This window comes from Triticum dicoccoides, chromosome 3B, assembly GCF_002162155.2.
Source record: "Triticum dicoccoides isolate Atlit2015 ecotype Zavitan chromosome 3B, WEW_v2.0, whole genome shotgun sequence".
In the NCBI taxonomy this organism is placed as follows: Eukaryota; Viridiplantae; Streptophyta; class Magnoliopsida; order Poales; family Poaceae; genus Triticum; species Triticum dicoccoides.
In genome coordinates, this window is record NC_041385.1 from 32,692,014 (window position 1) to 32,717,848 (window position 25,835).

At 45.0% G+C, this 25,835-nt stretch overlaps 3 protein-coding genes across 5 annotated transcripts; 1 reads left to right on the top strand and 2 right to left on the bottom strand.

Annotated features, from left to right (window-relative positions):
* Positions 1–8,509: 8,509 nt before the first annotated feature.
* LOC119274551 (E3 ubiquitin-protein ligase SINA-like 3) lies at positions 8,510–11,315 on the bottom strand. The gene is made up of 3 exons (XM_037555269.1): positions 11,050–11,315; positions 10,442–10,694; positions 8,510–9,588 (listed from the first exon to the last, which is right to left on the bottom strand). The coding sequence occupies exons 2-3, from the start codon at positions 10,583–10,585 to the stop codon at positions 8,884–8,886; spliced, it is 849 nt and encodes a 282-aa protein (XP_037411166.1). The 5' UTR covers positions 10,586–10,694; positions 11,050–11,315; the 3' UTR covers positions 8,510–8,883.
* A 2,349-nt stretch (positions 11,316–13,664) lies between these two features.
* LOC119274553 (beta-1,2-xylosyltransferease XAX1-like) lies at positions 13,665–16,620 on the bottom strand. Of its 2 annotated transcripts, none has more exons than XM_037555271.1 (4): positions 16,205–16,620; positions 15,856–16,086; positions 14,295–15,539; positions 13,665–13,888 (listed from the first exon to the last, which is right to left on the bottom strand). In XM_037555271.1, exons 1-3 carry the CDS (start codon positions 16,422–16,424, stop codon positions 14,320–14,322), a joined length of 1,671 nt encoding a protein of 556 aa, XP_037411168.1. In that variant the 5' UTR covers positions 16,425–16,620; the 3' UTR covers positions 13,665–13,888; positions 14,295–14,319. The 2 variants fall into 2 exon arrangements, with proteins under 2 accessions (XP_037411168.1, XP_037411167.1); XM_037555270.1 differs by having other exon boundaries at positions 13,665–14,215.
* A 3,080-nt stretch (positions 16,621–19,700) lies between these two features.
* On the top strand, positions 19,701–22,121 carry LOC119280640 (putative E3 ubiquitin-protein ligase SINA-like 6). 2 transcript variants are annotated; one of them, XM_037561434.1, is made up of 3 exons: positions 19,701–19,950; positions 20,274–20,508; positions 21,205–22,121. In XM_037561434.1, the coding sequence occupies exons 2-3, from the start codon at positions 20,365–20,367 to the stop codon at positions 21,904–21,906; spliced, it is 846 nt and encodes a 281-aa protein (XP_037417331.1). In that variant the 5' UTR covers positions 19,701–19,950; positions 20,274–20,364; the 3' UTR covers positions 21,907–22,121. The 2 variants fall into 2 exon arrangements, with proteins under 2 accessions (XP_037417331.1, XP_037417330.1); XM_037561433.1 differs by having other exon boundaries at positions 20,312–20,508.
* The last annotated feature ends 3,714 nt before the right edge of the window (positions 22,122–25,835 follow it).

Below are 25,835 nucleotides of genomic sequence, written 5' to 3' on the forward strand. Positions count from 1 at the left end.
ACATAACGTCGAGAGGTGGATACTGTTGCAGGTCACTTCAAGGGTTATCAGGTTGGTCATGTGGACCGGCGAAAGAATGAAGCGGAGGACGCTTTAAGACGATTGGGCTCCTAGCGTAAACCGGTGCCGCCCAATGTTTTTCTTGACGTTTTACAGAAACCGTCGGTCAAGCTCCCCACGGAGGAAGATTTGGATGTTCCTGATCTGGAGGCCCAGTTGGTGGCGGCGCTTCACGTGATCCCAGATTGGACGATCCCATATTTGGCGTATATGAACCAGGGCGAGTTACCAGAGGATGAAGTTTTGGCCAGACAGATAGTCTAGCGGTTCAAGTCCATGACGATTATCAATGGCGAGTTACATCACTGCAGCGTCTCGGGGGCTTTTCAGTGCTGTGTCTCTCCTGAAGAAGGTTGTGAAATTTTGCGTGAAATCCACGAAGGGGATTGTGGTCATCATGCTGGTTCAAAATCCCTTGTGGCCAAGGCTTTTCATCACGGCTTAATTCTATTGGTTGACGGCTCATGCTGATGCTGAAGACTTGGTCAAAAGGTGTGACGGTTGTCAGAAGTTTGCACGCCGAGCCCACGTTCCGGCCCAAGAGTTAAGGATGATTCCAATCACCTGGCCGTTTGCGACTTGGGGTCTTGATATGGTTAGGCCCTTTAAGAGGTCCAAGGACAAGAAGACCCACCTTTTGGTGGCAGTTGATAAGTTCACCAAGTGGGTGGAGGCAGAGCAAGTTAGTAAGTGTGACGCAGCTATGGCGGTTCAATTCATGAAAAAGGTGATTTTCCGCTTTGGCTTTCCACACAGCATTATAATAGATAATGGCACGAATCTCTCTAAGGGTGCCATGGAAGAATTCTGTCAACGTGAGCACATCCGGCTTGATGTGTCATCAGTGGCTCACCCCCAGTCTAATGGTCAAGCTGAGAGGGCCAATCAAGAAATCTTGAGGGGTGTCAAACCCCGGCTTATGGTCCCTTTACAGAGGACGCCAGGGTGTTGGGGTGGAAGAGTTGCCTTCCGTTTTATGGAGCATTAACACCACCCCTAATAGATCTATGGGTTATACACCCTTCTTCATGGTTTATGGAGCGGAGGCAGTTCTCCCAAGTGATATTCGCCATGACTCGCCTCGAGTGGCAGCTTATGTTGAAGCGGACAATGAAAGAGCACGCCAAGATACCTTGGACCTGTTAGATGAGACACGGGACATAGCGGCAGCTCGCTCGGTGATTTATCAGCAAGACCTGCGGTGTTATCACAGCCGCCGGGTTAAAACCGGAACTTTTCAAGAAGGCGATTTAGTTCTCTGGCTTATCCAAGATCAGACCGATATGCACAAGTTATCCCCACCTTGGGAAGGGCCCTTTGTGGTCAGCAAGAATCTGGACAACGGATCATACTACCTCATCGATGTTCGAGAGCATAAAGACTCACGCAAGTCGGAGGAGGAGACGATCCAGCCGTGGAACATAGCTCCTCTGCAGCCTTACTACACCTGAGCCATAGGCTCCCTTCATGTACATATTTTTGACGATGTATATATTATGATCAATATAATAAACCGGAGCATAGCTAAAGCGGGGTCTCCGTTATTTTTCTCATATCATGAGGGGTTACACGGGGGTTTCTGTTTGTGAAGCGACGCCCAGTTTACCCCTTGATTCAGTTTATACAATTGTCTATAAATCACTTGGGGGCTTGGTCGTATTCAAACCATAGCTACACCTCTTGATTGGCCCAGAGCCGCAAAAGAAAGTCACTTGGAGGCTTGGTTGTATTCGAACCATAGCTACACCTCTTGATTGGCCCAGCGCCCAAAAGGAAAGTTACTTAGGGTCCAAAGAGTGTTGTCAAAGGACAACTCAAACATAGGCACCCCTTGAGCACAGCTCAAAATGTTGCTTGGGGATTCTTTGTTATCGCAATGAACAAAGAATCTACACTTGCAATAGGCTATCAAGCCACGGCTTGGAAGCCTAGTGTATACACCTAAAACCCCGGGTTGACCTACCTTCATTAAGTAAGTCACTCCGTCAAGGTAAACCTGGTATGACCCGCCAACTTGACAAGTCAATCTGATAAGACACTAAACTTGTCAATGATAAACTGGCGATTGGTTAAGGATTGAGGACCATCTTAAAAGGCTTTGTAAAATGGTTTAACTCAGTGGCCTGGCAGCCCATGAAAAGCCTCGAATTTGGGCCTGGCAGCCCTTGAAAAGCCTCGACTACAAGTTTTTTTCGTTTGTCTTTATTCATCAAAGTTTTTTCTCCCTTGATAAAGGTTTTGAGTTAAACCGGCGTCCAAATGACCTGGCCTGACCATGAGTCATTAATATAAACCAGTGTTAATCAAACCGGCCTGGTGTTAACTATAAGTCGCCAGGGTGATCATCCGGTGTTTATCATAACCCGGCATGACTTATTATATGCCAGTATAGCATGGTGTGAGACATTAACACTCAAGATTTGGGTCATCACCCTTATTACAAGAACGTTCGTAAACCAACAAGGTGATTTAATATCACAGGTATGATGTGTTTCATATTTCATTATCTTTACAGTTTTGGTTATAAACCTTGGCTTTATATTGGGCATTATGACCCGTCCGGCAATAAACCGCCAGGACAATTTTCAGTCTATTTTATGCAGAAATAGGACTGTATAAAACTGTTAAGGATCATAAGCAGGCGCAACATGACGGATTAATAGTATGGTGCAACATAAATATGCATGATGGCATAACAGACCAAATATTCAAGCTAGCCTATTACGAGGCATTTTGGTTGCCCAAAAGAGTAATTGTCTTTCACAAGGATGACAGTGGGCAGACGATAAACCGGCTTCTGGATTATGGCCATTCCTCAGGTTGATGTGAAGGTTCCGGATCATACTGCGTCGGTTCAGCCTCCCTCTCTTCACCTAGGGGCTGGAAGTCAATAGTTGTCCAATCAATCCAGGTTAAGGCCTGGAAGACAGCTTCATCGTGTATAAGGTTGGACAGGTCAACATCAGGAGCGTAAGTATGCTTACGGTTTGGCGGGATCAGATTTTCCATGTCATAAGTTGGTGCATTTATCCGTTTGTCGTTGCCATCATAAGAGTTCTGATAAAACGACAAGTCATGTCTTCAGCCAACTTGCTTGCCAGTGGACGCATTTCTCGATTGATAGCCCTGAGATCGTCGTTATCAAATTCTGACCCGTCCTCCTTTTGGCTTGGATAACCATTCCCAATGTCCTCCGGATCAAGATCAGATATCCAGGCCTTGGCCCGAGTTAATGCAATGCGAGCACCGGCCCTAGCAGCTGATTTCTTTAATTCTTCAATCCGGACAGGCATCATGGATAACTTCTCTAGTGTGTCCTTGATTAATGTTGGGGGCGGTTTATTATCTGAAGCTCTGCAGATGGCTCGTTGAGCGCTGGCATATAATTGCTCCACCAAGGTATAGGCAGCCTTCAACTTTTTGCACATGTCTGTGCCAAGATGAGTACTACGGCTACCTGCAAAGGGTCAACCTATTGTTAAACCGGATATTTCATAACTGGCAATTGTTAAACAGTTTATGAACAAGTCTTTACCAAAGATGGCAAAGGTCATTGCATTGATCTGCCGCTTCAAGCTGCCTAGTTCTTCGGTTACCGGTTTAAGGGCGTTTTCAGCGTCTTCTGCCCGCTTTACCAAAGTTGATTTTTCAGTTTCCCAGTCTGAACGTTCACCCTTAAAGTACTCCTTCAATTTTTCCATGGTTTTTAAAGCGGTGGTCAGCTCGCCTTTAACCTTGGAAGTTTCTGCTTGCTGGGACTTGATGTTTTCCTGAAGATCGGCGATTTGAGAGTCTTTTTTGATCAGCTCAGCCTGGAAGAGATAGTTAATGAGTTGGTAATACATCTTTGAAGTCCCAAGTCCATACCAATTTATACACTTGGCACTTGGGGGCTAATGCGGATTGCTTTTTATCCACTGTCAATTTAAGTCCCAAGCACATAACAAATTATCTACTTCACACTTGGGGGCTAATGCATATTTGCTCAAGATTAAAGAGGGACCGCCATAATCACAAGTTGTGGAAACAGTATGACAAGATATGTACCGGTTCATTCTAAAGATATAAGCCAGTCCATGGGGGCTACCCCGGCAAAGTTAATACAATTGATTACAAGACCCGGTTCACAGCATTTTTATGAACCGGCCCTTGGGGGCTAATGGAGTTGATATTCTAAGATAGTTATAAGGAATAAAAATGTATGTACAAGAAAGTGATAGTTACCTCATAACGATCCTTCATCAGACCCACTAAGCCGGCTTCATAATCATGGCTTGTGTACAGACGGTTCAAGAAACCAGAATGAAGGTCTTGAGCGTTGAGATGGGCATAGCTTGATAAATCAGATTTCCATTTGCCTTTGTCCATAGCGGCAAATTCTTCTTTGGCACTATGCTTTGATAAAGCAACGGGATGGCTAGGGGAAGTGAAGCCAATTCCAGTTACAACAACATCGTCATCTGTAGTCTTGGCTGGGCTTGGCGGTATATCAGACGTTTTTGCTGGGCTTGGCGGATTGGCAGATGGATTTGGTGGATCAGTAGGCTGGCCCGTCGGGTTTGCTTCCGTCGGTTCCACAAAAGAGTCCGGAGCCTGAGGTACCGGATCATCAAGGACGGTGTTAGCATCCAGGTTAACAGCCTCTTGGGCTTTCTCCGGTTCAGTGACCATTTCATCATTGGTTGTCTTATTCAGCTTAGCCTTTTTGCTGGGCCTGGCTTTGGCACTGTGAGAAACAGGCACAAAGTCAGTATAAATAACAAATAATGAATGGCAAAAAAGGTTAAAGTGAAAAATGCTTACCCAGGAACAGTTAGTTTAGTGGCTGATGACTCGTCGGATGATGAATGGGAAGTTCCCTGGTAATTTGAGTCAGACGGATTAAGAGGATATCGGAAGTAACCCGCCTTAGGATAAAGTGTGTCAGGAGTATAAGAAACCTCTTGACGACGTTTACGAACCAGAGTGTTCGGTAAACCGGAGGAGGTCACCACTTGGCCGCTATGCCGAGTTGTACGGCGACTTTCATGTTGTTGTGTCTTCAAAAGAAAGTGTGGATCCAAATAAGCAAGAGGGGATGAAAAATTTACTTTCTGGATTGTTCGATGGATTTTTGGTAATGGCACAGGATTTGAGTCGGAGGAAAGAAGGATTACCTCTACCTCGCCAGCATGGCTAGCCTCAGCATCATCCTGATAATAATCACTGTCAGTGAGGTGTATGAAAAAAGAACCAAGAGAGTCAAGTTCTACCTCTGAATCCGGATCATCAAGTTCCTCTTCGGCTGGCTGGACAGATGACTCGGCGGTTTTTCTCTTTGGAGGTTTCTTTGTTGCTTTGCTTTTGACGCGAGGAGCTCTTGCCGGTTTATCCTGAGATTTCCTTTTCCAGAACGGATCGTCAACCTGCATAGATAGACAGTAAGTTTTCAAAGAAAAACTTAATAAATGATGGGTTAAGATAGAAAGGCGGTAATTTCTACCTTTGGCGGTTTGTTGGCAGCATAGAAAGGACTGAGCCCGGTTTTGCTGCATACGTCTATCGGCTCATCAAGCATTTTATTGACAGCTTCGGTGACCTCATCATCAGTAAGTTGGATATCAATATGATGTTGGGGGTCCTTCAGGTCCCCTGTGTATTCGCACATTAAACCGGGGCGCCGACTTAAAGGCAAAACACTCCATGAAACCCAGCATCGAACAAAGTCCACGCCAGTCAGTCCGTTTGCAGCAAAGGCTCTGAGTTTTGACAGCTGAGGGGCATATTTTGCTCGTTCCTGAGCAGTCAGTCGTTGAGGAAAGGGATGAGTTTTTGTAAGCCGGTGTGGGCGATAACCCGGCAAGGGATTTTCATTGTCCGGAGCCGTATTCCGGCAATAAAGCCAAGTCTGATTCCAGTCCTTGGGATGACTGTGAAGCTTGGCGTGAGGGAAATCAACATCCTTTCTCTTTTGAATAGAAACACTACCCAGTTCAGTGTTGGGTCCGTTAGTGAACTCAGTACAGCGGTTCAGATAAAAGAAATCCCGGAACAGCTCGACAATAGGCTCTTCTTGCAGATATACTTCACAAAATACTTGCCAGTTGCAAATATTGGACACTGAGTTTGGTCCGATGTCTTGAGGGCGTATGTGAAAGCTGGCGAGCACGTCACGAAAGAATTTTGATCCGGGAGGGGTAAACCCTTGACCCAGGTGGTCAGCAAACACAACAACTTCTCCATCCTGGGGTTTAGGAGGCTTTTCTGGACCGGGGACTCGCCAATGAATGATGCTCTTGCTTGCTAAAGCGCCAGTTGCAACACACCCATTCAGTTGTGCCTCCGTAACCCGGGAAGGAACCCAATTGCAAGAGTAAAACTGTTTGGTCATTTCGGTGGAAGCTGGGAAAAAGATTAATATCCGGTTTAAAATTCATGACTGGCATTTATAAACCGGTGCAACGATGGAAGAAGATGACATGTATATATCAAACCGGATTTTAATACTTCAAGCAGATTGGAGGTTTAAAAGAGGGCTAATGGTACCTGGCGAGTTGTCATGTTTTAAAGGTTAAACCGCCTAAAGTGGTGTGGAGATACAGATCTAAAAAATTCCTAAGTGTTGCACAAACAGATTTCACAGATTGATGTTATAATTTTGGATCTACCGCAATCCTACAAAAAAGGATAAATTTTAAACCTAAAGGTCGCGACAGCTGAAGAACGCGTATGCTCGGACGGGATCTCATGCAGTGAAAAGTGGTTTCTGAGGGTGACTAGGGGCGCTGAACTATTACCGCTCACCTTTACTGTCAGTTTCAGATCAAGCTATGAGATCTAGGAGAGAAAAAGGGCGAACAATGAAGAACACCGAAGAACAGCGGAACCCTAATGCAGATCTGATATTTGGAAAGAAGAGTACTTATTGATGCTGCGGGGCAGCGGAGGTGTGTCGCAGTTTATCTGGTCAAGAACAGGTTGATGCAGCGGCCTTGTTGGTGCAAACGCGAAGATTGACGGCGGCGGCGGAGCTCGGGCTCTTCGGTGTCGCGAGGAAGAAGAAGAGATGAAGAGGCAAGGGGGAGAATGGAAAGGACCCCCAGTCTTATTTATAAAGGTGAAAGGATATGTGTTAGGCGCGAGGATCGAGAAGCCTAACAGGTGGATATGTGGCAAGGTTGTCGCCTCGATTGTCGGAGGCTCATTAATGAAGGTGAGGTATATACCATTTTTAATAACAGGTGACGTCATGGCGATTTATCAGGATACTGCGCAATGCGTCATGGCGGTTTACAAGATTTATGCAAAGGTATTGAAGGAAGAAATTTTCTCAAGTTTTTGGAGATTGACATGAACCAGTCCAAATCAATCTGGGGCCTAATGTTGGGGATATTCCTACTGGGTATAAACCGGCCAGAAGAAGCTAGGTTATCCCCATAATGAATCGTCTATATTTGAAGCCCATGAGGACAAGGAATAAGGCGCTTTACTACGGAGACTCGAAGGCCCAAGGCCCAAAGGTAGATTAGGGCATGTAGATATAAACCGCCATGTAATGTATAACTTGTATCATGAGGTATGAAAGAGTGGAGACCGAGCCGGATACGTGTATAAACCGGCATCGGGACTCTGTAAGCCGGCGGGCGTCAACCTGTGTATATAAAGGGACGACCCGGTGGTGGTTCAAGGACAAGAAACAACAGCTCGAGATCCAGGTAAAGCGATTCCACTCCCTGATGATCAAGACGACATCAATTCCACCACAACTGGATCGTAGGCTTTTACCTTCACCGCAAGGGGCCGAACCAGTATAAACTCATGTGTCCTTTGTTCGGTTTAACCCCTTTAAGCTAACCCGTTGTGATGGCTCCACGACTAAGTCCTTTTGCTAGGACATTTGCCGTGACAAACCCACCGTGACAAACCCATGACAGTTACCTTTTTTTCGTGGACGCAACAGGCAAAGTTTCTGACGTACATGATGTTAACGTGGATACTTCTCTTCTTTATGAATGCACTTTAGGAATTGGAAGCGATGTTGTTCATGAAAGGAGCTAGCAGACTGGAACACACTTTGGCAATGATTTTCATAGTAGTGTGTATGAGACTTATAGGGTGGTAGTCCAAAATCTCCTCATCTCAGCCCCATCTTTCTTGGGCAGAAGACCAATGAATGCACTTTATGTTTTATGTTTCTATGAACTTAACCTAAAATTTGGTTCAAAAAATTGACATGTTTTATCTTTCAACACCAACCAAAAAGATGACAGCGCATCCAACAAAGAGCATTTGAAATCTATGGCTAGGTACACTCACATGATCAACGTAACCCATTTCACTTGTTACAAAGAGCATTTGAAACCCTGAGCAGTTTTGGTCCATGACACGACTTAAAAGCAGCAAACAACAAAGATTGCATCAGTCAGCAGAACAAAATGATCATTTAGTACTTCAGACACAATTTCACGGCGGTATCACAATTTTCATAGCATCAAACATTTGATCTAGCGCCCCCAAATCAGTAAAACATTCCTTACATGAACTGGAAAACCTAAACAGAATGCACTTCATCGAAACAACTACGAAGCAGAGTCTGAGATCATAAAGCCTCTTAGCATATACACTTCCTTTGTTCCTAAATATAAGTCGTTTTAGAGATTTCAATAAGAACTACATACAGATCTATATAGACATATTTTAGAGTGTACATTCACTCATTTTGCTCCTTATGTAGTCCCAATTGGAATCTCTAAAAAGACTTATATTTAGGAACGGAGGGAGTACAAGTCATGAAAACCAAACAATGGAGGCCGCGAACGTCCACGCTGAACCTTACCACATCAATCATACACCGCGTATTGGTTTCAGACATATGGGCTCACGCGCCTTTACTTTAGGATTAGGATCATCAATGGAGAACGTAAGCAAGGTACCCTTTCCATCATCAGCTATCTCATCTTTAGGCAGAATTAAGTTGTATCCCTTCGGTAGCCCATCAGACAACGATGAGCTTCGTATCTTGTAAACTGATATCTGATAATAGTCTGTCAAAAAGGAACCATAGGACATCCTACACTTGAACTTGGAGTTTGTAGCTTTAGGTTGGATGCAGACGACAGAGATGGCATGCCCGAATGCCTCTAGTGCCACGTTGAGCAGGAAAATTTCCCTGTCTTTGATACGAAGAAAATGTAGACCTGGTTCTAGGCTGAAGTTAACATCTTCGGAGTATTTGATGGTTGTACACGGCCACTTGTGCTGGGAGGCGAAATGTTCAAGGAGGGCGTCTGTTGGCCCTGCAAAGCTGCAGCTGGACGCCGGGCAGAAACATGGGGCGCTCAGGCATGCCTTCTCGTGCTCTTCTTCCTGGTAGTAGGTGAGCTTCTCTGCGCATCCATATTTTGCATTGGAGCAAGGGACCATGACTGATTCCATGAGACGTTCCATCCCTAAACAGCGCTTGAAGGTAGTTTCAGCAGAGCATAAGTGACAATTGTTGCGCACGAGCTTGGGACGGCAAGAAGAGCATATGAAATGCCCCACAGAACACTGGAACAGGAAGGATCAGCAGGGTCGTCACGTGAGAATAACTTTTAACATAAATTAAAGTTGACGCACTACACAGCAACATAACAAGTTAGCACCACACAAAATTGTGCAACCATTCATGTAGGGGCTAGTTTTGGTATATGCAACATATTGGTCTGTAAATCTGTAACCGACATCCAACTCCAAAGGGGGGCAGACCAAACATAATGCTAGTAAAGAGGTATACATCATCTGCCCCTCCCATATTAGTAAAGAGGGGACAGCTGCGGACTAGAAAATGGTGTACATAGTTGCTAACAGTTTCAGTCTCAGATCAAAATGTTAATAAATTCTCTATGAAAACGAAATTTCAGCAGCCATAGCTACTCCGATCAATGTTGTCTAAATAAATTATAAACTAGAAAATGGTGTAGATTGTTGCTAGCAGTTTTGGTCTCAACCAAAATATTAGCGTCATAATTCTCTGCGAAAACAAAATTTCAGCGACTGTAGCTACTCTGATCCATGCCGTCTCAATAAACTGTTCTTTAGCAAGTAACATTGTGTTGTGTGTGCGGGGTGTGACCCTGATGAATATCCTACTACTAGGGAACAGCTGTAGACTAGAAAATAGTGTAGATTGTTGCTAGCAGTTTTGGTCTCAACCCAAATATCGATGTCATAATTCTATACAAAAAAAAAACAGAGACCATAGCTACTCCATTCCATGCTGTCAAAAGAAACCTTTCTTAGCAAGTAAAGCACTACTCATGGGAGGTCTGAGAGTATATTCAACTATACATAATCAATTTTCCTTTCAAATTTTATCTGAGCTCTCTACTAGTGTCATGTAAATATGTGCACATGTACCTACCTGGTATATCGGAGGTCGGAGGGGATGAAAGCAGACGGGGCAGTCGAGGGCGTCCATCCCCATGGTGACATTCTGCCTCTTGCAGCTGCTCTCCTCCTGTCCCGGGGCTTCTACTCGTCTCTTGCTAGAGGTACCACCATCCATCGCCACGAGAACTCAAAGTTACAAGTACCGCCTTGCTTGATATTCCAATTGCACGCGCAACAGAGCTCCACGCCTACCGTTCAAACAACAGCGTCACCAATCCATTCCCCTGTTTCATAGCGTATACTGATAATAAGAGTCTCTGAAGTGACAACGGCTTATTACTCGGCACAAGCTAGAAAAAAGCTTCATGAGTTTCTTCCAAACTTGCAATGGAAAAGCAACAATACAGAGGGCGGGCGCATCTACATTGTGCTAAGTTTCACACAGGGTGAAATTTGTTCAGTGCATCTACATGAGCTGAATTGCGTTGCTTTCTTGATCAACTCAGTAGAGAGCAGAGGACGATGCGTATTGCAGTTGCAGGCAGTACAGCCTAGTAAGTAGTAGCGAAGAAGCAGTAAAAAAAAAGGGAGAAATTTATTCTTCCCATGGGATGGGATGGAATGTAGCAGTAGCGGTACCTGAGATGCTTGTCATCGTCCCGACCCGACCCCAGGTTTACCGGCTGCCGGAACTAGTCGCCATGGCCGGCCTCGGGGTCGTGGTCTCCTGCTGGCGGCGCCACTCTCTCCGGAGGGGAAGAAGGGATGGGGAAGGCCGCTGCTCCCTCGCCGAGTGGGCCCTAGCGCGCTCTGGTCCGAGCCCGAGGAGAGCAGGGGAGGAGGAGGAGGCGACGGCGGCGGAAGGGTGGAGCGACGGACTGACGGATGTGCGGTGTGAGAGGAATGGTGGGCTGGGTATGGGCTGGCCCAGCGGGCTCTACACAACCTACTACCTAGTATACCTACCACCACGAACCGCTCAAAATCTAAAAGAAAAAAAAAAAGAAAAACCGAACCGCTAAAAAAACCTACCGTCACAAAGAACCCGTCAAAAAAAAACCATCAGGAGGTGAGTCGGCGTAGCAAGAAACCCTAGCCGTCGTCACACCAATCGTCCATGCTGGCCTGCCCCAACCCTCTGATCGTCGCCTCGGTGCCCGTCCGTTGCATGGTGAGATCCTCTTGATTATGTTTTAGTGTCACAACGAGATCATGAATAGAAGTCCTCTAACTCCAGTTTAGTCTCTATGGCAGTTAGTGTGGTGTTGACGGAAAATTTGGGAGTTTCTGTCCCCTGCCGTTTTCGTGGACAACGGATTGGTTATTTGTGTTGTCCGTGGGTGTTATTTCACGGACTTGGTTCAAAACTTGGGGCTTTGGGGAGGGAGCTAGAGTTTTTTTGTTGGTTAACAATGGTCAAGAACGAATAAACAGATTGTTTTGCCTATGGGGAAGAATGATTTTATATATGCCCCCCCTTAAAATGGCATGTTACCTACTTCCTATGCGCCGCCGGAGGTCCAATTGTTGGAAGTTCCGGGCCTACTTTAGTTGATTTCCGGGTGGACTCAATCGAAATTCATTTGGAGCTTCAACAACTCGGATCACTTGGATGCTTTGTCAGGTCCTTAGAGCTCTTGGATTCATTCAGCGGCGGCAGAGATTTTTGAAGCACAACAAAGGCAAACACACTGAATTTTCAGAATCGTTTTGGGTGGAAGGGGAGGGTTCACTCTAGGACTATTTTTGTGTATCGAATATCTTAATTATAGGTACTTAATTACCACATTTGCATCCTTTTGGTACCCCTCTTTGTAATATGATTTTTTAATAACTCAAGCATAAGAATAAAATGTATATAATTTAAACACCCCTTTGCTACATTTTCATGGGACTAATTGTGTACATTCAAACTCATGAGTAAGGTTAGTCCTAATCACTTATCATTAACACCACAAAGGGGTGTAGATGCCCTTTCCCGAGCCTCTGCGAGAAATGTCATCCGCCTGGTACGGTGATACTAACACAGAGTGGCGCCCCCACTGATATGCTTGTCACGATTGTCAATCTCCGTCATACGCAGTAGTGTACTATTACAGTGATATAACAAGGTTTGGTCATCTATAGTTCTTTCCATATACTTCAATGGCTGATATTCTCGGTGTTTTCTATCATCAAATATGTTGTGGTTAAGGTAAAAAAAAAAAGAAAAAAGGCATGTTATCTTATTTGTGATATCCGATTTGTTTAGAGTCGCTTTTGTGTCTATGGGTTTAGAGCCAATTGCTTGGTTGTATCCAATTTTCTCTTATATAAATCCAACTTATTTCAAAAAAGGAAAAAAAAACTGCAAAAAGAAATTTTCTCCCTGAGCATACAACATGCAACCACCAAAAAGTCATCTTGTTCTTAAACATAAACTACCTCTAAAAGAACAACATGTTAGTACAGAACTTATACAAGGATCGTCACACAACCCTTATGCGCATCATGGAATCAGTGGCTTTCTCAAGGTAGTTTCTGTGAAAGCACATAGCGGAGAAAAGGAAATTTTGCATGGTGCTAAGTCTAGATTATCATGATTGTGCATCTGCAAAAATTTATAACTGTGAGTGCAATCTGTACCTAACAAGCAAGATAACCAGCAGAAAAAAGTTTTAAAAAAACTAACAGTGATGTAATGCAAATAGATAAGATTTCAAATGCGCAAATAAGAAATTGCAACACAACTGCAGATTTCAAGAAGTGCAATTTCATCAAATTTAGTATTAGATAGTAGATACTGACAGTCTGACAGTTATATACTCCCTCCGTTCCAAAATGTAGCGCCTATAGATTTTTGCAATAGTCAAACATTACAAACTTTGACCATATTTATAGAGAAAAATAGGTACATCTAGAATACCAAATGCACATCATTGGATACATCATGAGTTCTATTTTCAGAATGTACATGTTTAGTATTGTAGATGTAGACTGTTTTCTGTATACACTTGGTCAAAGTTGGCAAAGTTTGACTTCTACAAAAATCTATATGCACTACATTGTGGAATGGAGGGAGTACCAATTTTCTTCTAAAAAATACCTCATGGTTTTGATGATTGTACTAACAAAGAAAAAGCAGGCATTATTAGATATGAAATCTGGAAATCTTTTCAGTTCTATTTTTGTAGTGACAGGAAATATTGTGGTCACTTTTCTCATCCCTTTTAACATGATGTAGTGTAACAGAACATATCTGCATAGAAACCATATATATAACAAGCCATTAAGCCCTTTGAGAAGAAGACCTTGTTCATATTAAACAGCCACAGAGTTGAACAACAACAGATAAGGTTAAGCCTCACATGAAAATAACCATAGAGGATAAACAAAAGGCACAGCAATCCAGGCCACCAGCAACCATCATCATTCTCGCCACATTCGCAATTGGTTCCAGTGTGCAGATTTCACCAATTCCACTGGTTCTTTCCTTCCACTGCAAATTTCAGCCAAAATTCACCACCTTGGACACAACATTGATTCTCAAAATTGACTACGCACATCCCAAACATGATGCTCCTACTCTTTCATAGAGACAAGGACACTAGCAACAAAGTAGCGGCTTTTTCCCGGGTGTTGGAGAAAGCATAGATGATCCTTCCATTTTACAGAAGCAAGGACAATTGTACAACAAGACGATCCCACTAGGGCAGGTTCCTTGAATCCTCAACATGACAGAAACAACCGTCTATTTTGAAGCCTCCACTTTTGATCAGATTCAAATCATCACCCTTTCCAGCAGCAGTAGTAGTAGCAACTAGTCCTAGAATCACATTAGTCTGCATTTCTCCTTGTTGTGTTTGCTTGTTGTACAGTGTTTGGTGGCTGTGATGTGAGTTTACCTGGCTGGCTGGGGAGACGATGCTGCTACTCCTGAAGTTCGTCCATGGCCTGGAGCAAGAAGGGCTGGAACCTGGTGATGTTCACCTTGACGTCCTGCTTCATGATGGTGTCGGCGAGCGCCTGCCACCCCTGCTTGTGGAGGGCCTTGGGGTCCTTGAACACCATGTGATCCCTTGGGTACTTGTCCTTGAGGCTCGTCTCCTCCTCGTCGATGTAGTACTCCACGTACCGGAGCTGCATGTCCCGCGCCGGCTGCCCGTAGAAGTTGGTCGCCATCCAGTCCATGTTCCCCCACGGCACGATCTGCAGCACCACCCCGTTCGTCGGCAGGAAGATCTGGTTGGTCAGCCCGGCGCCGTGCACGGCCAGAAGCACGTCGGCGGAGTTCACCAGGGCCGCGAACGCCGGCACGTCGTCGCCAGCCTCCGCCACGGTCACGTTGAACCCGATCTCCGATGCCGCGGCGGCCACCTCGTCCTGGTTCAGCAGCTTGCGCGTGCCGCCGCGCGAGATGATCAGCATCCGCGGCTGCATCCCGGGCTCCGCCCCGAGCACCGCCGGCTGGTCGCGGCGGAGCCCGTACGCGGCTCGGAGGAAGCGGGTGTAGTCCAGCATGGTGTAGTTGCGCGGGTTGCGCGTCGGGTGAGGGGCGATGATGAGGTCGCGGTCGCGGTACATGCCGAGGTACCCGCGGGAGAAGCAGTGCACGTCGGCGTCGTCGTCGAAGTTGATCACGTCGTAGTTGGAGAGCCTGCGCAGCACCGGCGTGTACTTTTGCACCCACCATGGCTTGTAGTTGGTGATCAGCAGCTGCACCTCGCCTTTCAGGTGCGCCGTGGTGAGGAACAAGGGGATCAGCACGTCCGTGTTGTCGTGGAAGAAGTTGTCCGTGTACCCGGCGACGGAGAACACCACCGCGGGGACGCGATGCTGCTTCGTGCACTGTGGCGCGGCCTCAGGGGAGGCGACAGACTTGACAGTCACCTCCACCACGGCGGGCAGGAGGAAGTTGTCGTTCCGGGCGTAGGGCCGGAGCCGCTTCTCGCCCTTCTCGTCGAAGCCGCCGCCGCCGGACGGGTTGACGAGGTACATTGTCTTCTGGCTGGGGCTGACGCGGATGTCGCCAGACAGCTTGCAGACCGCCGGCCGCGCGTAGGGGAACCCCTCGTCCACGCCATTTTCGTCGCAGCTCATCGGACCGGCGGCGACATTGCTGCTGCTGTTGCTCTTCCTTTCTCCCTGAGCTGAATCCACCATCAAGAGTCGCATTAGATACCAGCAGATCTAGCAACCACATTTCTTTCTCTACAGAGAGATGTGGCACATCTTCTTTTTCTATACAAAGATCTAGTAGCACGTTTCTATTTCTAACAACTACTAATCCGGGGAAAATAATTAACTGAAGTGGGCAACCAAATTTTGCCCAGATTGCAGAGTACAGAGCATTGAATCTCTGAAAGAGGTTGCCTGCCTACCTGGGATTGATAATTTTGCTCTGCTTTCCTTCTAGTATTAATTAAGGTGCCAAGAAAAAGAGAGCTCAAGAAGAGATTCACTTACATGGCATTGGTGCCGAGGTGTTGGCCGGCGCCGGCGCCTTCTCGGCGTGCTCCTTTCTGGAGACCGCCTCCGGCACCCCGGGCTCTCGAGAGCCGGCAGTCGCCGGGCCCTTCTCCGTCAGATCGACGCGATCCACGGCGCTGCCGTTCCTGCCGCCAGTAAATGCGGGTTCTTCGGGCGCCGACGAGGAGGACGACGGCGGGGCGTTCTGGAGCAGGGCCGAGGTGGTGGCTGGCGGCGGAACCGGCAGCAGCAGAGCAGCAGTAATTGTTAGATCGAATCGAATGTGGCACAGCACAGTAGGGCAGAGCGGAGGAGTAATTGGTGAATCGGGACGGAGGGCACGCACCGAAGACCGGGGAGTAGACGGCGTAGAGCTTGGCGAGGGAGACGTAGGTGAGGAGCGCGAGGCAGCAGCCGGCGAGCAGGCCGGCGGCGAGCTTCCGGGGCTCGATCTTGGCGCCGGAGGCGAGGAAGGCCCGGATGAGCCGCGGCGGCGCCGGCCTCCGCTCCCCCGGGCCCGCGCCCGGCAGCTTGGACGGCCGCGCGTACGCCGTCGTCGACGCCATCCGCGCACTCAGGCCGGCAGGGATCTGTCGCCGCTCAACCGAAGGAGAGAGAGAGAGAGAGAGAGGCTGGCCGGCTGGATGTAGTCCGTGGGGAGAGAGAGGTAGAAGAGGAGGACAGGGGAGGAAGTGGGGGTGGCGGGGAGTGCGCGTGGGGTATGGGAATGGGATGACGGTGACCGACCGTGCGGGTGGGACGCCGCGCTGTGGCGGTGGCCTTTTCCCATTGACACGCGCTCGCGCTGCCGTGCCGGCGTTTGACTCCTCACGTGGCCCGCACCGGCACCGACAGGAATTCTCCCGTGCCCCAACGTGAAAACAGCGGGCCGGTGCGGTGCGCCGCCGTGCTGCCGCCGACCAGAGCAGAGCGCGTGCGTGGTCGACGGAGGTGTGGTAGAGCCGGACTCACGCAAAATGTTATATACCGACATCCTATTGTCCTTTTCTCAATGCACATTTAATCAAGAGAAAATTCTGAAATAAACCTTGAATTTGCACTCTCAGTCTAAATCAAACCTTCAACTCAAAATCCCTGAGATTGGCACTCTACTTTCTAATCCCAATCAATTCCCGTTGATTTCTGCTAAATACTCACTCCGTCCCAAAATAAATGTCTTGAGCTTAGTACAAATTGTACTAGAGTTAGTACAAAGTTAAGACACTTATTTTGGGACGGAGGGAGTGCTTAGTTTGTCGCATCTGAAAAAGGACAATCCCGATCAGGACCACACGCTTGTCTAACTGGCTACATGGGCCTTCACGTCATCTCCAACTCCTTCCGACACTGCTTCCAGGGCCGGGCCTGGAATCATGGTGGCCCTAGGGCGAATGAGGGGTATTAGAGGGTAACGTAAATACTTTCACCCGCATATATTGTATATCATGAAAATTATTATGAAGGTATAAAAAAATCAAAGCTGTAATTTTATTAGCAAATAAAACCTTACTGCATCATGTATATGTGATTACATGGTGCAAACAATAATTATGAGACACATATACTTAACCATAAGTTACTATCGGATAAATATAACGTGTGGAGGGGGGGGGGGGCAAATGCCCCCGGTGTGCCCCATAACAGTTTTGAATATATGGTCTGCAAATCACATTTTATATAATTAGAGGCAAATCGAGTTCCGACGCATATCATTCACTGTTGTGTACGAGGAATTAGAGGCAGTCAAGAAAGAGGAAAATGTACGCGCATCTGTTGTGTACGTAGTAAATATCACTTTACTATTTGTGGCTTCACTGTTACTTTGCTCTGTAGGGACGACTGATAGATGGCGGTACGGTCGTGGGTATTGTCTTCCTGGCCGTCATAGTTCGCGTCGCCATCCTGATCAAGAATGCTTTCGTCCCGCCGCCGGCTACCAACAACATGGTCGTGGTTCCAGTCATAGTCCCACCATAACCATATCCACGGAATCATTGAGGTACAGTTGTTATCTAAATTTTGACACATTCTGTAGATGTTTTGCTTATCTATAAATGGTGAGAAATCGATCTCTTCCATTTTGGCAAGGTGGAGTTGAAACCTGGACAGAGAATAGAGAAACTTTTCCGAGTTTTGCTATTCACAATTCCCTTGCTCCGAACGCATCAAGGGTGAAAATTCCAGTAGAAATCTTTCCTTCAAAGTTTTATTTGAAATTCCTGTGAACCGAACAGGCCATAAGACTAGTTTTTTTTTCACTTCTCTATTTCTCCTTCATATTTATTACTCCCTCCGTCCCATAAATGTCTTACATTATGGAACAGAGAGAGTATAGTTTTTCAGACGCATGTGTGGAGGATGACTCCTGCAAGAGAGCCCACCCCCTATTTTTTTTCATATTTCTCTTCTCCACACAAACAAAAACGACATGTAAACAACTACTCCCTCCGTCCCAAAATAAGTGTCTTAAACTTAGTAAAATTTTATACTAAAGTTAGTACAAAGTTAAGACACTTATTTTGAGCCGGGGAGAGTATAAGTCTTCTACTCCCCCCGTCCAAAATACTTGTCAGAGAAATGGATAAAAATGAGAGTACTTAGGACTAAAATTGCATCTAGATACATCCATTCATCCAACAAGTATTTTCGGACAGAGGGAGTATTATATTGTTGTTAGGGTAGCCACAATGTGATTGAGGCCAAATATGCCACGTTATCATGCATGGTAGTGATCAGTGGCGGAGCTTGGGCCAAATCTTTGGAGGGGCAATGAGCTAAGGAGGGGCAAAACTATGAGGTTTAACCTGTTTTTGCTGGACATATGGCAGAAAAACTAATGAGTAGTAGGTGTTTTTTTCTTGGGCTAGGGGGGGCCACCGCCTAGGTTGGCCCCCATGAAGCTCCGCCACTGGTAGTGATGCCAACTTCGATAGATGTCCGCAATAGTGCCATCGTAAAATCATTGCTAGGTGGATCCAAGCGGACACAAGATAGTATAAAAAGACTCTTCTTTCTCAAATATATCCAGGTCTCTTTCCTCACCCATCAATGAACCTCACATTATTTATTTCGTCGAGATAATTTGGCATGGGAGCAGCTACATGCTCTGGTTCCCTTGAAATCAGCTTTTGGCATCTGGCTCACAATGTGTTAGAACTAGTTCCATAGCCTAAAAGTGAATTTGTCATGAGTGTATGGCATACATTGCGGATGCCCTTACATGACTTGTGAGTATAATTGGGGAGGTGGCGCACACCTGCACGCTCCATGGGCCGCAGGCAATGTCGGTTTCATTTTTGTATTTAAATTTTTTAAAAGAATAATGATTGAAATGAAAGCATAAGTAACATAAAATTCTGTATATATATTTGAAATAAATGTGAAACGTACAATACTAATAGAAATATTATCATGAAAAAGGTATCAAAAAATACACTGCAAAATAAAATCATCTGCTAGAAGAAATATTTATTTCAATTAAAAATGCTCTCAAAATTATAAAAACAGTCTAACCTTGTAGAATTTCACGAAGTATGAACAATGTTTGCATTTTTATTAAGAAATCCATGTTTTTTTATATAATGTTTGTGAATTATGGAAAAGTTCAAAAATTCAAAGAAACCTTTAACAATTTTAAATGTGCGTAATTTTTCTAAAACTATCATGAATGATAGAAAATTATCATGTTTAAAAATAAATAAATATATAAAACAAAAAAAATGACAAATCAATGGAAGGGATAAGAAAAAAACGAAGAAAAAAGAAAAGAAAACTGGCACCAACTAGCGACGCGCGGGTAAATGTGTGTGGAAACCTCACAATACCCGCTGGCCCAGCCCATACCCAGCCCACCCTTCTTCCTCTGACACCGCACCTCCGTCGCTCCAATCTTCCGCCGCCGTCGCCTCCTCTTCCGACGCATCTCTGGCCCCTCTCCGGTGCTCTCCTCCGGCTCAGAGCAGAGCCCGCTTGGGCACTGTCGGCAAACCTTCTTCCTTCGCCTCCGAGGAGCAGCCAGGAGTGGGCGTCGCCGGCGAGAAGTCTGCCTCATCGCCGACGGTGACCTCGGGCTCCTGTCGGCGGTTATTCAAGGTAAGTTTCTTACCTTTGGACTGCTTGTCCTTGAGATTATCTCCAGTTGCATGTAGTCACTGGTCCTCTACTGAATTGATCAAGAAATAAATTAACACAAAGCAGCCTAGATATTTCTCAACCAAAACAGAAAAAATAATTAAATAGATAAAGACATGAACAAATTACAGCAATTGAGGATGATTAGATTTAGCACACCTCTAATGCGTGCTCCAGTCCGGAGCGTCGCTTTTCCGTTACCAGTCTGGCAGAAACACAGGAAGCCTCTTATACACCAGTATAACTTGAGTGGCTCTTATTACCAGTAATATGTTGTGGAACAGGGAAGCAGATTTGTGAGGCTGTTTGTGTTCACCAATAGGTGTGAAGCTCTGCTGCGCGTTTAATTGTAACGTCGAGCGAGTTTTGGTGGCGATGGACGGTGGCACATCTAGCAAGAGACGAGTGGAAGCCTCGGGCGAGGGAGAGAGCAGCGGCAAGAGGCAGAATGTCACCATGGGGATGGACGCCCTCGACTGCCCCGTCTGCTTTCATCCCCTCAGGCCTCCGATATACCAGGTAGGTTACATGTGTATATATTCAATTACCGGTCTCTCAAAGTTCAGATGAAATTAAAAACTAACCGTTGGATCTAGTGCTACTTGCTAAAAAACAGTTTCTTGTGACAGCATGGAACAGAGTAGATATGGTCGCTGAAATTTTGTATCCGTAGAGAATTAGGACACTAATAATTTTGGTTGAGATCAAAACTGTCAGCACTAATCTACACTGTCTATTAGTCTACAGCTGTTCCCTAGTAGGATATTAATCAGGGGCGCACCACGCACACACAATGTTACTTGCTAAAAAACAGTTTATTGAGACAATATGGTCAGAGTAGCTATGGTCGCTGACATTCGTTTTGTAGAGAATGTATTAGGACAGTAATATTTTGATCGATACTGAAACTGTTATCAACTATGTACAACCGTTTTTTAGTCCACAGCTGTTCCCTAGTAGGCTATGGATCAGGGGTGGATGATATATATACCTCTCTAATAGCATTATGTTTGATTTGCCCCCCTTTGGAGTTGTATATCGGTCATACTATAAGTTCACAACTTCAAATTTACAGACTTATGAATAGTTCAGAAATTTTGTGCGGTACTGACTTATCATATTGCTTTGTAGTAGAGTGCTTCAACAGTTCAACTCTGTTTTCTGTTAAAAAGTTTTTCTCACATGTGGACTCGGCTAATTCTTCCTTTTCTACAGTGTTCTGTGGGGCATTTCGTATGCTCGTCTTGCCGCCCGAAGCTCGTGCGCAACAAGTGTCACTTGTGCTCTGCCGAAACTACCTTCAAGCGCTGTCTAGGGATGGAACGTCTCATGGAATCAGTCACAGTCGCTTGCTGCAATGCCAATTATGGATGCGCCCAAAAGCTGACTTACTACCAAAGGGAAGAACACGAGGAGGCATGCCCTAACACCCCATGTTTCTGCCCGGAGTCCAGCTGCAGCTTTGCAGGGCCAACAGACGCCCTCCTTGAACATTTTGCCTCCCAGCACAAGTGGCCATGTACAACCATCAAATACTATGAAGATGTTAAGTTCCACCTAGAACCAGGTCTACATTTTCTTCGTACCGAAGAAAGGGTAATTTTCTTGCTCAACGTGGCACTAGAGCCAGTCGGGCATGCCATCTCTGTTGTCTGCATCCAACCTAAAGGTACAAACTCCAAGTTCAAATGTCAAATGTCCTACAGTTGCTTTACAACTGGCTATTATCAGAGTTCAACGTACAAGATACGAAGCTCATCGCTGTCTGATGGGCTACCAAAGGGATACAACCTAATTCTGCCCAAGGATGAGGTACCTGATGATGGAAAGGGTATCCCGCTTAGGTTCTGCATTCATGATCCTACTAAAATAAAGGTGCACGAGCCCATTTATCTGAAGCTAGTACAGGGTGTATGAAGGCGCAAGGTTTGGTGTGGACTGCTCTGACTCACGGCTTTCACTGTTTTGGGTTCAGGACTTGTATATGTTTAGGGGCGCTATCTTCGTCTGGCGCGTTCTGTTGTTGTTTTTATTTTTCTGGGCTTGTTGAGCTGTGCCCTCAGCAGAACCTATGTACTGTGTTGTGAGACTTGGGTGTGTGTGTGTGGACTTGACTCTGTATGTGTGCTCTGTGGTGGTTTGCTTTATTTATAAAGCAGGGCGAAAGCCTTTTTCGGTATGTTTAGGGGCTTCATGATATCAGACTGCTTCGTAGTTGTTTCGATGAAGTGCATTCTGTTTTGGTGTCTCATTGAAGTGCATTCTGTTTTGGTGTTTCGTTTTCATGCTTCAGTATGCGAGTTCTCAGAGAGTAGGAATGTTTTCCTGATCCAGGAGGCTCCCGATCAAATGTTTGATGCTGTGAAAATTGTGAGTTGTGACACCATTATGAAATTGCATCTGAAGCACTAAATGACCATTTGGTTCTACTCAATGATGCAATCTTTGTCGTTTGGTGCTTTAAACTGCTCACGAACATAAATGGAAAACACTGGAACGCATTTTTTTATGATGGCAAATACTAAAATTGTAACATGTGTCTACACTTTTGACAAAGCTTGTCGTTTTGTGTTGTTGTTTCAAGTTTGAAACAAGTGAATGGGTTACTGTGATCATATAAGTGTACATAGGCATAGATTCACTTGCTTATTTTCAACTGTTATTTGTTGGATACAGACATACGGTTAAGAACCTGTTTGGAAGTTTATTCAATTTCTTTTCCAATCAAGTCATAATTTTGCTTTATGTTTCAAGTTTCCCACGGCATAAGCTCAATCTTATTGTGTATTTAGGAAAAACTCATCGTTTGATTACTTTTCTTTTATAGGAACTTAACTTTCAAATAGTTTAGAGGTTTTAACTTTAAGCACCAACCAAAAAGTGGTGACAGCACATACTCAAAGGTGGGTTATAAGAAGTCCCCTTCACGCGATCCCTGCGGTTGGACCCCACGCCCGACGTGCGCAAAAAAAAGAAGACTGAAGGGCGCCCCTATGTTTCGCATTCGCATTAAGCCACACATGAGTGAACCCCTCGCCGAAGCGAACCACCAGTTGGGCCGGCCCACGCGCGCGGGCAACACCAGCCACTTTTTTTTTCACGTTTTTTGTTTTCGTGTTTTGCTTTGTTTTTCTTACCTTTGTTTATACTTTCAAATATTATAAATATATATATTGCAAAAAACACTCTTAAAAACATGTTAAAAAATTGAACAAGTATTTGAAAAATGTTCCACAAGTATTAAAAATGTTGAACAACTATATAAAAATGTTGAACAGGTATTTGAAAAATGTTGAACGAGTATTTGAGAAATGTTAAACAAGTATTTGAAAAAAAATGTTGATCATGTATATAAAAATGTTGAACCGGTATTTGGAAAATGTTGATCGAGTATTGGAAACATGTTGAACAAGTATTTGAAAAACTGTTGTTCATGTATATAAAAATGTTTAACGGGTATTTGAATAATGTTGAACATTGTATTAAAAATGTTGAATTATTATTTGAATTTTTTTGAAGAAGTATTTATAAATATGTTGATCATGTATATAAAAATGTTGAACAAGTAGTTAAAAAATGTTGAGCATGTATATAAGAATGTAGAATAATAAATAAATAAATAACCCAAAAAACCCAAAGGAAAAAACAAAGATAAAAAACCCGAAGAAACTAATGTAACCCGGAGAAAAAAAAAGTGAACGGAGAAAACCAGACTTTTTGTCTATATGTAGGGTTCCCCTACTACTGGCACGAACCGAAAGTTAGCCCAGTGGCTTGATGGAGTTGCTTAATCAGTTATTTTGGTTAACTGACCACGACCCGCATCTGATTTCTTTTGGGGTGGGTGGGTTGTAGTAGGTAGGGTACGTGGAAGCAATGCCTATTCTATTTCAAAGCATTGTGCTTCTTAACATATGAAATAATTCTAGATGGAGACTCGGAATGAGATTGCTCTGGACCGTCTCCAACCCCCACTCTGGTGGCGTATGGAACCCGGGCCTTTTATATACTAAACTAAGTGATCCATTGCGCCCATGATGCAAAGGCCAAATGCAACCGAAAGGTTGGGCGAACTATATGAAACCTTCTTTGACACTCAGAAACCTCTTTTCAAAGCATCGGCGAATAGTTCTTAAATTGCTCAAACCATTTTTCTAAGCCTTCCTGACTGATTATATTGAATTATGTTTTAGCTTAATTACGTGCAAAGTCTGATATTAACTTATGACATGACAACCTACAATATGATGTTAGTTTATTTTTAGGGGCTATGTTTTAGTTGTGCTTCTATCAAGTTAACATGTCCTTGGTACTGTATTTATCAATTTCAGACAACGTGTCCGCGGACAACGAGCATGGCGCCAGCTATCCAACAAGAATCACAAAATAAAATTGGACACTGAATTTCATTGATTTTTTCGGAATAGTTCCTACATAGCAAAAGACCTAAAAACAACTAATAATAAATCCTACTCTACTCATCCCCAACCGAGGATTGCTCGTCGGCCTCCGCGCAGGACGGTCCCGCGCCCGCGTTGTTGTTGAAGTTGGTCAGGATGGCACGGCGGTGTGCACAGGCTCGTACATGGCCCGATGTCGATGATCGGTCAGGAAGTCTGCCCCCACCATTGCCACGATGACAGCTTCGGACGCAGGCTCCACCTTTAGTTGTTCCTTTGTCTGTCGAAGCTCCTCCAAGAGCTGACCAGTGGGATCCTGAGCACGGACATTGGTGACTCCTCGGGCGATGAGGGTGCCTGCTCCTTGTCATCTGCCTCCGCCAACACCCGATCATAGTGTTGCCTGGCTGAAGCATGCTGAACTCAGACACCAACGGCTCTTCAACCGGAGCAGGTGCATGTTCCACTTCCACCTGCGATGCTGACGCATGACGCTTCTCCATGGGGTCGCCCTCCTCCATATCCTTCAAGCGTTCCGGAGAGCTCAAAGGTTGGCCTCTGCCAACGCGTGGCTGGTGCTGGGCCACCGTGTTGCAGACCTTCGCTGCAATTTGGGCGTGGTGCGCAGGTGTGAGGCTCTTGTACCACATGGTGAAGGAGTGGCCCATGGCGACAGCTGATGATGAACGAGAGGGCGAAGGTGATTCGAGGGCGACTCGGTTGGTCAGAGGACCTCCCTAGACCCCCGCATCCCATCCCCATCGACACGGCTAGGACCTTAGGTAGCTTCCTCTTGGATTTGATGGCTACACATAAAACTACAAACTAAAAGATCAGTATGTCAAATAACCCCTAACTTATAAAATATTTTGAAGTTAGATTGGCATGCAAACATAGATATGCCAAAATACCTAACCAGGCCGCCTAGGACTAACATGGTTTAAAACCAAATTCTCGGGTGTCATTAGTTAATAGTTATTTTCACTAGAGGGGCAACAAACACATCATGTTTAGACATGATAAATCGATAACCACATGGAAGGGAGAGGTAGATCATTTCATTTTCTATTACTAAGTGCTAACAATATATGTTTCTATATATGAAAACCGATGACACAATTTGTTGATTTGTTCATTACATATTATTGATAGGCATGCATGCACTTGTTCATTGAATTGTTGTCATATATATTCCCTCCGTTCCTAAATATAAGTATTTTTTAGAGATTCCAATATATACTACATACGAATGTATACAGACATATTCTAGATTCTATATTCACTCTATTTTGCTCCGTATGTAGTCTATATTCGAATCTAAAAAGACTTATATTTAGAAACAGAGGGAGTATTTGTTATGCTTGTGATTTTATGTTGTCAATTGTTGATGCTGAAATACAAAAGAAATGGTTCTTGCCATCGTGTTGAAGGGAATTACACAGGTCG

What these genes read in the sequence shown, in the direction of transcription:
- LOC119274551 (XM_037555269.1), bottom strand. Translation starts at nt 10,585, where the DNA reads ATGGATGGTGGTACCTCTAGCAAGAGACGAGTAGAAGCCCCGGGACAG. An exon ending in TCCGACCTCCGATATACCAG is followed by an intron (nt 9,589 to 10,441) that starts GTAGGTACATGT and finishes TTCCTGTTCCAG; the next exon opens with TGTTCTGTGGGGCATTTCAT.
- LOC119280640 (XM_037561434.1), top strand. Translation starts at nt 20,365, where the DNA reads ATGGACGGTGGCACATCTAGCAAGAGACGAGTGGAAGCCTCGGGCGAG. An exon ending in TCAGGCCTCCGATATACCAG is followed by an intron (nt 20,509 to 21,204) that starts GTAGGTTACATG and finishes CCTTTTCTACAG; the next exon opens with TGTTCTGTGGGGCATTTCGT.
- LOC119274553 (XM_037555271.1), bottom strand. Translation starts at nt 16,424, where the DNA reads ATGGCGTCGACGACGGCGTACGCGCGGCCGTCCAAGCTGCCGGGCGCG. An exon ending in CGTCTACTCCCCGGTCTTCG is followed by an intron (nt 16,087 to 16,204) that starts GTGCGTGCCCTC and finishes TTCCGCCGCCAG; the next exon opens with CCACCACCTCGGCCCTGCTC. An exon ending in CACCTCGGCACCAATGCCAT is followed by an intron (nt 15,540 to 15,855) that starts GTAAGTGAATCT and finishes TGGTGGATTCAG; the next exon opens with CTCAGGGAGAAAGGAAGAGC.